General features: G+C 41.1%; 1 protein-coding gene across 1 annotated transcript in view; it reads right to left on the bottom strand.

Moving 5' to 3' along the window:
• Positions 1–11,751, bottom strand: part of CALCR (calcitonin receptor) — a 79,863-nt gene that overhangs the window by 3,617 nt on the left and 64,495 nt on the right. The window contains exon 11 of the mRNA XM_075140785.1: positions 7,339–7,380. Coding sequence (XP_074996886.1) covers positions 7,339–7,380 — 42 coding nt within the window. The remainder of the gene's footprint in view (positions 1–7,338; positions 7,381–11,751) is intronic.

Below are 11,751 nucleotides of genomic sequence, written 5' to 3'. Positions count from 1 at the left end.
GAAAGAAAGGAAAGGAAAGGAAAGGAAAGGAAGGAAAGGAAAGGAAAGGGAAAGGAAAGGAAAAAAGGAAAGGAAAGGAAAGGAAAGGAAAGGAAAGGAAGGAAAGGGAAAGGAAAGGAAAGGAAAGGAAAGGAAAGGAAAGGAAAGGAAAGGAAAGGAAAGGGAAAGGAAAGGAAAGGAAAGGAAAGGAAAGGAAAGGGAAAGGGAAAGGAAAGGAAAGGAAAGGAAAGGAAAGGAAAGAAGGAAAGGAAAGGAAAGGGAAAGGAAGGAAAGGAAGGAAGGAAAAAGGAAAGGGGAAGGAAAAGGAAAGGAAAGGAAAGGAAAGGAAAGGAAGGAAAGGAAAGGAAAGGAAGGAAAGGAAAGGAAAGGAAAGGAAGGAAAGGGAAAGAAAGGAAAGGAAAGGAAAGGAAGGAAAGGAAAGGAAAGGAAGGAAAGGAAAGGAAAGGAAAGGAAAGGGAAAGGAAAAACTCCAGGTCTAATTCCATCAGGTTCACTCTGCCTCTCTCCTACCCTCTGCTCCCAGCTCCAGGAACTCCTTCCCTGCCTACCTATGGCTGCAATTACAGTTTTCTCAGTTGTTGCTGCTTATGAGGAGTGGGTGTGGGTTAGCTGTTCCCAGAAGAGGTAAATGTGGAACGGATTGCTGCACGGGAACACAGTAGGATGTTGTGGTAGAAAAGGGAAGAAGAGGGATGGGGAATAAAACCTTCTGATGCTACGGCTGGATCCTTGCCCCTGGAATGGTTAATGCATTGTGATCCCCGAAGAAAGTTACCTTGAGTAAAACTGGCCATGAATGGCAAAGTGTAAGTACACTTCAAGGGCTTGCCAGGGCTAATTTTGTAGAGAGAAGGAGTTGGAGGATTAGTCCAGGTAAACAGAGATTTTGTTCTGGTAATTTAAGAAGAGGTTCTGTGCTGGCAAAAAAATAGTATTGGTCATAGCATAGCAGAGAATTTCAACCTTTGGACATTCATCTTATAGGAATAAAATAATTTATTCAACATTTACATTAAGAGTGATGTTATATATGGCACTAGGATATGACTTAAGCTATTGAGTCCTGCCAGGGAATCAGAAGCCCTCCTCCAGCTGCACATTCAGGCGTGCCGGCACCTGCTAGCTCCTTCCCAAAGCAGGGAGTGGGCAAACCCTGGCTCTGTTCCTTCAGCTCATCTATTCCAGCCAGCAAAATGTGAGAACAGGAGCAATTTGCTGTAATAATCTGTTGTCAGTGACCACCCCTCCAGAGGAAGGCAGGCGCAGGTGAGGCACTGCGGTGACAGGAGCCACCCAGAGTTTCCGTGCTCCTGCTAAGGTGGAGGTTGTGTGTCATTTTTGCTCAGAGAGGAGTCTGAAGTTACTCTCTAGGCTCTGTACAGAACAATATCTTTGATTCATATAGATGAATCTGAATGACTTTAATATTTCCAAGTCTCCACAATTCTAATCACTCTATTAATATGTATATAGTAAAATGTCATCTACTCACCACCCACAGCTGCCTGCAAGAAAGCTGCTTCATGTCACATAAGGACAAGGCTTCATAAGGAATTGCTATGAATCTGAGATGATTACTGAGTGTACAGCGCAACTATGCAGCATGCCAAGAATGGATATTTCAATTGCTTTGGCTTTTTATTTTTAATCCAAGATGCAAGCCAAGGTATGAGGATTGATGCTATAAATCCTTACTCATGCAAGTAGTTGCACTGACTTTGGTATGACTACTTTCTTGAGTAAACAAACGTTTGCTGGACTAGTCCTTTAAAACTAACTGAAAAGTATATCCATGCCCAGTTTCCATTACTAGCTCTTTTTTGCTATTGTTTAGCTTAAGACAAAGTAGTTAAGAGTTCTTCTCATATGGAGAAATTTATTCTTATTCACCTTCTCCTAACACATAAAGAAAAGAAAACAAATGGCTGAGTGTAGGTTAGTTAGATATCAAGCACAGAAAAGGCATACGGTTACAACGGAACTCTAATTACTGGGGTTGTGAGCAAAGCTTACTATGCCAGTATTGAGATTCAGAGTGAAATGGCTGCATGCAGGGATGTTTCATATCACACCATTGCCAAAGTTTATTAGTGAGAAAGAATTACTGCATGAAAGATTAATGCAGTTGTAGCATATGACACAGAACTATTACACGAGGTAAATCCTGTAAAGATTTTAGTCACTTTAAAATTGCCTTTTGATGTTACAGTATGAATATTGTAGCTTAGTCACCCTAGAAGCTGTGGGGAGGGACTGGAAGAAGAAATCTTCAGAAGGACTACGTCAGTGACTTTCCCCAATATCACACTGGGGCAGCAGTTCCTGTAACCTACGGCTGGACACAATGAGGATAATGCAGAAATTTTGGATGTGCACAGCAGCAGCTCTGCCCACCCACAGCCATCTCCCCAACACCACCACCGCGGTCATTGGTGCCTGTAGCCACTGCGCACTTCTGGCCATCGCCTTTGCCCCTAAGTATTGAGTGTGTTTGCATTTCACAGCCGTTCATCCGTTCAGATTAATCTCAGCGTCTTTAGTGAAAGTGGCAAGAACATGCTCTTACAGCCTTCCTGTTCCTCTCCTAGCACCCCTTCCCCTGCTCCCTGCATGGACCCCAAGGCTTTGATCACTCTTGCATGGGGAGAAGAGCTGCTGTGGAGGTGATGAGCTCCTGCTGAGCTCTCAAACTGCTCTCAGTTGAACTGGAGTCTGATGGGCCACCAGGGCAACCACAGGTCTGGAGATGATAACACGGTTAACTGAAGAGGGAAGAACAGTGTCAGAGTCTTACAAAGCCTGCCGTGAGGAGCTTATAGTTTTCTTCTCAGAAGGTAATGACACTTCAATTGTATATGTCTGGTTGGAGAGAGAACAGGCGCATCCCTTCCAGTACAGCCCATGATTAGAAGTGCCTTTAGTCAGGTTTAAAAGGCTCCACGGAGCAGTGAGGGCATGAGGTCAAAGCAGCTGTGTTTTTATTCTCCGCTGAACTGCTGGCCTGTGCAAGACTCCGGCCACAAACCGGTAATGGATAGTACAAGCAGATGCACTTGAGTAAAACGATGTGTTAATCTAGATTTCTGCCATGATTCCAAGGATCTCAGATGATCATAATTCAGTGCCAACTAAAACTGTTCATGCATGGATTTTGAATGTGTAAGCAGCATTACTGAAAATCACATGCACAGCCATAACGTATTAATGACCAAGGAGGCTCCTGGGGACCGGGAGGGGCAGGGCGATGCCTGCCGCGCTTTCCGCTGTAATAGCAGATGGAAGAAAGTAAAGTCTAAAGAAATGAAGAGCCTGAGTTTATTTACTTTGCTCTTCAGGACTTAAAAGGTTTTTCTGTTCTCTATTAGCCATTCATGCCTCTTTGGCACACAAGATATATGGCTGTTTTTTTCCAAACAGACTTTCCATTTTGTTGGCCAGCCTTGCAGTCTAGAAGCAATCTCAGGCCTGGAAATATGGTCTGGTGAGCAGGCTATTGCGGAGACCTTGTATCATCTGTACAACAGTGTTGTTGTTGGACAGAGAAACTACAGTGCTGCTGGGCACTGAGATTTTATATGAAAATGCACAAGAAGATCTGTCATTTTAAAAATCTAAAACAAATCCATTGTTTATGTGTTCTACCACATGATTGCAGGCATCAGTACAGCTTCTTATTACTATTTTTACATTTCTTTCTATAGATGGGCTCATGGTACTAAAGGGAGGTTGGTGAGGTAGTAGGTGATGAATGCAATATAAAACACTGTCAGGTGGTACTGAGTTTAGCATTGTTTGTCCTGGCTAAACTTCATGTATTTCAGCCTTGAAGTTAAATATTCCAGTAGGAAAAAGTAAATCCCAGAGTATCCAGGCTCCTGTGGTACTAAAATTAATCTCCTTGCCCCACACTGAATTTTCTCATGAGAAATAATTTTGAGCTCTATGGCAGCAGATGTATACAGCAGCTTGGAAACAATCTCCTACCATGACTGAAGACCAGACTGTGGCTTTGGTCTATGTCATACTGCACACAGCAAGACTGGGGGAAGTTATCTCAGCTTAGTTCTCTTGGGCAGCCAAACTCAGACCAGTGCTCCCTTTGGAAGGACCTAATACCATCTTGGCATTAGTCTGTTGCTGCTCCTCTGTAGGTTTTGTGCCTTATATTTCTACACCTTGTGTAACTGCAGGAATAAATGGGACTCGGAGGAAAGGGGTCATAATCCTTTCATTCTCTCTTCTGGCACAGCCCAGCACAGCTACTGTAGTACATAGACTTGCTTGATGTTTATTGGTAATGTGCTGATGCAAGGAGCACCACAATGTCTCTATATCAGAGAGGTGTAATCTTTGGCTCTCTGCCCACCTTAATGGGAAATTCTTAAAAAAGTTTCCCTTATTGTCCGGTAAATAAAATTTCCTATAAGAAAATAATGAAGGGGTTTCTCAGCATCCCTGCCATTGACCATGTTAGACAGTCTGCAAGTCTGCAGCAGATTAAAAAATGGGTGTAATGGTGAAAACTACCCAAGCACCAACAAAAACCGCACTCAATGTCTGGGAAACCTGAATCCCCACGGCTGTTGGTTCTTACTGCCTGACACTGATGAATGTTTCTGATCAGCCACTCCATCATGGAGTCATTAATCCTACATGCAGTCTGCAGCTACCTGGAGGTAGTTAAGCCATCCATGTGATTACTTATGGGAGCAATAGAGTACAAAACTGGAAGCCACGTTTCAATATCAGATTCATTTTTTATCTCATTTTGGGCATCATCCTTTCCAGATGTGTCCCCTTAGTGATGGCTTGCTGACAATTCAAGTATCAAAAGTGGATATCCAGATGAGAGCCCTTCACAAGGAAGAGGGCTGCCAGATGTGTCAAAAAGGCTGTCAGAGGCGACTAGGGGTTTGGTGACTATTGCTGTTATTCAGGGTTTGTATCCAGACCATGCATCTTCACTCCACGTAAGGAACGACTGGCTGCTATTGCAGCTTCCTAACAGCAGCTCAGTCAGTGCAGAAGTCCACAAAGTACAGCATGTCTCTGAGGTTGGACGTCTGAATATCATGTATGAATATGGTGTATTTTCTTAATCCAAATATATTTATTCTGAATTCTAAATTAATGTAATACAATATTTAATGAACAAAAGAGAGCTGCATATTTATTTTAGACTAATCTTCAATCCTGGAATGTGACTTTGAGTTTTCTGCCTAGAGCACCCTAGGTTAGTTCATATGACAGGTAAACTCATTCATACCCTGCAATCTAATTTTGAATTAAATGATACATATGGTCTGCCATGATGTTGGCAAGCAGATGCTCCAGATCTACTAATCATTGGGTAACTTGACAATTGTATTCCTGGAGTTGTAAAGGTGGATATGCTTCTCTGACACTGTGGCATTGCCAAAAGTACTTTGGAATTAGAGCTATCTGATGAAACATACCTAAGAAACAAACAGCCTTTAAGATACTTCACATTTTCAGTGTATTTTCTTGCTGCCTTTCCTAATTTTTAGCATTGCTACAGCCTTTCTAGGCACAAATCCATATGTTCTCATTAGAGTTGGAGAATTACAGAGTAATTGACCTTTTACTCTAAAGCTATAAAACATTAAGGAAATTTGTTTTGCAAAATCTAATCTGAAAAAAAAGGAAGGTGACACTGGGGAGAATGAAGAAGGAAGAAGACAATGTTCAAGACCAGGATTTTGGGGTAACACATTGTTTGGAGGCAAGCGAGGACACACTGGAGCACTGCCTGTACATAGCTATGCAGTCATTCCTATGGGGAAAGGATGTTTCAAAAATTGCCTGGCTGGTGTCTGCTTCCTCCACGCCAGGTCCTCCCTACCAGGGAGAATCAGAAGTTTTTCTGTGCTTCCAGGGCATGGAGACTGGGCTGTGCCGGAAAGTGGTGAGAGTAAGGGAGAAGGAGAAAGGTGGTAGTAGCCTGCAGATCCTGGGGACAGAAATGTGATAGGAAAAAATAGTTGTACGTCTCTCCAGCTTTTTTTCATTGGACCCATGAAACATGAACTTCTGTAGCATAATCATTACAGCTATCATTTTGTGTTAGGTTCTGGTGTCATTAACTGCTCACGTTTTGCCATTCTCTTTTATTCTCCTGAGAAGCCATGCTACAGAATTACAGTGGGAGGCCTCTAATCTTTTCTACTGTTGCATTTCTCAGTACATTTATGAAGCAGGCCAGCCAGAAGCAAACGTATAGTGATTTTGACAAGCGGTGGTAGAATTTAATACTCTCTGCCATCCCAAAAGTTAACAAACCAGCCAGTAGCACCTTATCAATAGATAACTTGCTTCAAGTCACTATCAAAACATCAGCATGGTCACATCACTACTGAGAATTTGTGACTTTCTAATAATATACAGGGATAAACAGGAGCATGAATGTCTCTTTAGGTTGACATACTGAGTGTTAACATTACAAAGCTTGCTCTGTACCTAATTCATCTGCTCTGGATTCAAAATTAACTTTTTAAAGGACTCTCTGGCTTTTCTAAGATACGTGGTGTTTTATTTTGCTACAGTTGAATGCTCCTGATATATTGAAAAACATTTTTCTGCTAACCATCTTTGGAAGACGGCTTACTGTATGAATTTAAATGGTTCTTGACATATTTTATATAGCTATTTTTTGGTAAAAAAAAGATGTAGTGAAGTGGACCAGCTGTAGGTATATAAAATATTGATCCAGCTGTAAGAGAATGGGAGACATCTTTGCCTCAAGGGTTTTTATTTCTCAATTACTATGTGAGAAACACTGGCCTTAAAAAGGGCCAGTGCTAATCCTCAAAAGAGTGAAAGTAATCGCACTCCTCCAGGCTCCTCTGCTCTGACAGTCCTACCGGGGACGGCATCTGCCACGGCTCTGGGGCTGAACGCAGCACACGGCTCTCCAGGACAGACCTCTGAAGATCCCCACTGCTTCTTATGGGGCATTGTGGTCCTTCAAGGCAATCCACCCTGCTATTCTGGGGCAGGAGGGGAAATAGACCATTTTTCTCCTTTACTTAGACCTCTGTCTCAAAATTGCAGGTGGTAGGGGGAGAGTCTTATGCTTGTACCTCATTTGGTGCCATCTGCTTTGTAATGGTAACACTCCTGATTCATCTGCTCAGAGATATTCAAGTCACGCTCTGCACAGAGCTTTCAGAAATGCATACTGCTGCTTGTATATAGAGAGTAAAATTGACTTCGTGTGATTTCAAAGTTTGTAGCGTGACATGCTTCATTTCTGCATTAATGAACAATGAAGTGACTATTTTTCAAGTTCTGTTCATTTGCTGTATTTCACAAGCTTACCTCACCATTGAAGAAGCAGAATATAGTTGCCACAAGTAAGCCCTAAGAGAAAGGAAAAGAAAAGAGTTTAGAGATCAGAATATATAAATTTTTTTTGGCATTGTTTGGAAATTTGGACTTGAGAGATACAAGATAAAAACATTAGCCCACTTCCTCTGCATCACAGACACTTCACCCAATCTCCCCCTCGTTCACAGTTACATTGTTACACTGATTTTTGTCTTTTCAACGTGTTTTACCATTTTCTTCTATTTTGGCTATGAAGTTATTTTTGTACAAGAGGCCTAGAGAAGGAAAATTAAGGTAGATGTCTGGCTTACAGGGGAGTACCACACTGGTACTGACTTTGCTGAAGAGATGGCAGAGGCAGTGTGCCCTACGTGCTGCCACTCGTTTGTCAGAGTGCAGTTACCCAGTTAAAAGTGTCAGCCAAGGAGAATCCAGCTGCCCCAGGAAGGCTTTAAATCGAACTGTATGTCAGGATAATTGAGCTTGTATGTGGGGCATGATGGATGGCAGGGATGTGAGAAGAGGTATAAATGATCAGAAAAAGGAAAAAAAAAACCACAGTAGGTGAGTTAGGAGGTAGGGGGCAGAGAAAAAAGGAGAGATTGCAGATCATAGCTTGGACCTAAATGGCTTAAAATTAATTTAATTATTGCCATAGTTGTTCAGATAATATTTCACTACTGCTACAAGATTAAGCAGGGCCAAGCCAGGGACATGAGGTGAGAAAGTGTGAAATTAATAAGAGAGAAAATTTTCGCTCATGGAGTCTGTCATTTAGAGTCATGTAGTTACACTGGTCCATGTTTTAAACCGCACTCGCGCTTATTAAAATAGCATTACATAGCATCAGTGCGAGCCAAATGCCTTCATTTTAAATTACTTAAAGCGGTTATTATAAGCTAAACATATGGCAGTTTGTGAAATTGAGGGGAAAACTGCAACACAATAGCCTGTGTTCCCAAGGGCTGCTTTGAAGAGCTTTACAACTGAATCTTTTTTATAAACCCTCATTTAACTGATTACTAGTTAAATTGTAGCTAATGCTTTGTAAAATGGTTTGAACTTTAAAGTGTATATTTTGGACCACAAATGGGTAAGCAATAACTGTTTTAACAAAATGATTATATATTAGAGATATACAGGCTGGTTTGAAGAGGCAATTATTTTGGCAATTATTTTACTCCAATAAATTTTCACTAATGCACAATTTGAAATTTGACATGACTTCAAATATAAACACAGAAAAGCATGTGCGAGGAGGAGGAAGGGTAGACATAGTGAGAAAAAGAAAGTTTCTTTTCGTGTTTTAGAAGAACAGTGAGTATTCTCAAAAAACTCAAATCCCAGTATACAATATGCAATGCACAATAGTTTGTCCATAAGCTCTGGTTTTAGAAACACCACAAAGTCAACCAAAATCTTACGCCTCTAAGGCAGGACTTTGTCAGACCACAGACTCCTAAATAAAAAATCTATGCAAGGGGAGCAAATGTGTCACTTCCCCGTGCCCTATATTGATTTTTCTCCTGCGCTGTGTTGCTACATTAATTTGCACAGTCTTGCAAAACATACGCTATTGAACTGCATGGTACATGGTCTCAGCAGAGGTCTCACTATTTTGCTAAAGTGTGTTTATATTAACAGCAGTGAGCCACGATGGGAAATGAGAGGGATCTTGATCTCCTCTAGGAGTAGAGATGCTCAATGGACGTCCCATGTGAGGCACGGTGGATACAAAAGACACCAGGAGGAGAGAAAGAACCGGAGAAATTTTTCTAAGTCTGCTCTTTAGCGAGAGTGTTTAGGGGGAATTTGGGAACTGCAGTTCACCTAGAGGCAGAAATTGAACCTGAACTTTTGAAGTGAAGCCATTTTCTATTTCTGTTCCTCTATGGTGTTTGAATTCCTCTGTTACATCCTGCAATTGCTCTACTTTTCTTCTGTTGGAGTGTGTAGTTCCCTTAACTAGTGTTTTCTCCAGACCACTTCCGACAGAAAAGCTGAAGAGGAAGCTGTGGTGATGCCTCATATCCCCTCAGTTGCTCTTCTGGTCTGGAGTGAGCTGGGAACAGATCTGGCTCCTCGTTATTTTGAGACATGGATGTTGTACATCTTCTGGCTGAAGGAATTACTTTCTCTAGCTTGCCCCATATACGTCTTACTCTTCTTCCACCAGCAACAGCCCTCTGGGCTCTGCCATCTATTTCTATTCCTATTATTTCTATTTCTATTATTTCTATTTCTATTTCTTTTTTTTTGTTTCTATTTCTATTTTTCTTCTTATTTCTGCCAATATATCCATAAAGTTTTGTCCAGAGTACTGTCCTTATCTTCAGCTCTAAAGCTACAGAAATATCTATAGCACATACCAGCTTTGTCTCTTCAGAACTAGGAGGGCTTGGGGTGATGATAATTTTACAGTGGATCTATTAAAACATGTGACACACTGGATGTAGGTTAATTATTTCATGTTAGGCCCACAGATTAAGTCTCATATCTCTTTGACATACGTCTTCCATATTCTCTCTAACTGCTGCTGGTTTTTGCTCAGGGTGCAATTCTTGTTGAGGATGAGATCTTTAGGTCAATTATATCCCTCTGCCACTGTGTGGAGTTGTTAAACTGACCTGTGATACACTGTCTGCTGACAGCAGGATAACATTGGCTGTGGTATTGAAGGCAGAGGTGAGGACTACATTGAGAGATTAAGGTCTTTAATGACTGCTTCTGAAATTCTTTATTTCTGGAACCGTGTGAAGACCAGATGAATGTGGCTTTCAGACAAATCATGCCTTAGGGATTGGCCCGAGTCAGCAGCTCTCAGACCTTCATGTACCTTATTGCCGCCATAGTGAGTTTTCCCCTGTGTTTAAGTGTCTATACTGGTCCAAGGACATTCTTTACTTGACAGGTATTTGTGTCTCACTTTCCTAGAGGACATGAGTGTCCTCCAGAGAAGTTCCATTAATTTGCTCAGGTTAAAAAGGAACAAACAAGAAATACCTATGCAGATACTGCAAATTTACATGGGTTTCTGATACTTCAGTTGTTTTTATTCTAGCTTATGTCTCCATAAAACCAATAACGCATATATAGATATGCTTATTTCTGTTATTCATGAGCGCGTCCATGGCCTTAGTCTCTGCCCTAATTAAACACTGTCTTGCCGTTTAGGCTTTAGTGGGGTGATATATTCATTATTGATGGTAGAAGGTGATGGCACATGTAATTGTACAGATGGCCATAATACAAAAAAATCAGTTTCTATTCTCTGTGTGGGCTTTGGTCCATGTCCATTCACTTTTCACTTCTGGATCTCAATGGACAGAAAAAAAAAAAGAAAAAAAAAAAAAGCATGACCAAGATCCTTCACTGAAATGCTTCTCATTCCCATCTCTCTCATTTCAGCAAAGATAAAGAGCTTTGAGAAAAACAATACCGTGTTCCTCATCATCTTCATTCACAGCACATTCATACAGCATCTCTGAGGTATATGACTGCGTTATAAAGTGTTCATTTATGTTAGGTTAAAAAAAATAAGCGAAGAATGTTTCTGTGCAGTTTCTGCTGCTATTGAGGTGGGGACATTGTCATGAGAGGGCTGAAGATAGCAGCCCACCTGCTGCAAAATGATGGGGACATCCCAGCAGCCAAAGCTCACACTTTGCTGCTTCTCCTGCTTTCTTCTGGAGATTTCATTACTGTCATTTTGTACATGAAATTTTCATACAAAAATGGCACTTTATAATATCCAGCTTTCAAAAAAGCATTTTCTCAGCTTTCATTGGCTCAAAATATTAGAAAGTTTTGAAATTATTAATAATGCAAAGAAAAAAAGGAACAAGAAATAAAACCCCCCACTTATGTTGTCAAAAGCAGTCCTATAACCTTAACATTGCACAGAAGGAAAAAATATTTCTGGTTTGACATCACAGAGGATATTTATTTCCCTTTAAATGGAGAAACAGAGACCTTCTAAAATGCATTGAAATATCCTACTATTTTTAAGAGGCTACTTTTAAATGGGTTAATTTTGTTCTGTGTAAAGCTGCATAGAGAGATAAATTTACACCTCGGAGGCAGGGTGGATATATATGTGAAACAAACCTGTGCCTAAAAAATACAAAATACCCTTTACACAAATGAAGCCCCTATGAGCTGGATCTTCCTGCCCGGCAGGGTGGGGGCTGCAGTCCTGAGGGTGCTGCTTGGAAGCTGCTGCGTGACACAGGAGTAATCTTACTTGTGGAGAAAGAAAACTTTGATTATTCTCCATTTAATAGAAAAAAACTTTTTCTTTGCCAATAAAAACCAAGGCCCTTATGCTGAATAGCATTTTAATTTCTCATTAGAGGCAGACGTGCACATTTAAGGCCACAGTCAGTAAGGTATTGAGAGGACGAG

Source organism: Calonectris borealis, chromosome 2, assembly GCF_964195595.1.
Source record: "Calonectris borealis chromosome 2, bCalBor7.hap1.2, whole genome shotgun sequence".
NCBI lineage: Eukaryota > Metazoa > Chordata > Aves > Procellariiformes > Procellariidae > Calonectris > Calonectris borealis.
The sequence above is the reverse complement of the archived record's forward strand: the minus strand, read 5'-3'. Positions and strand labels throughout refer to the sequence as shown.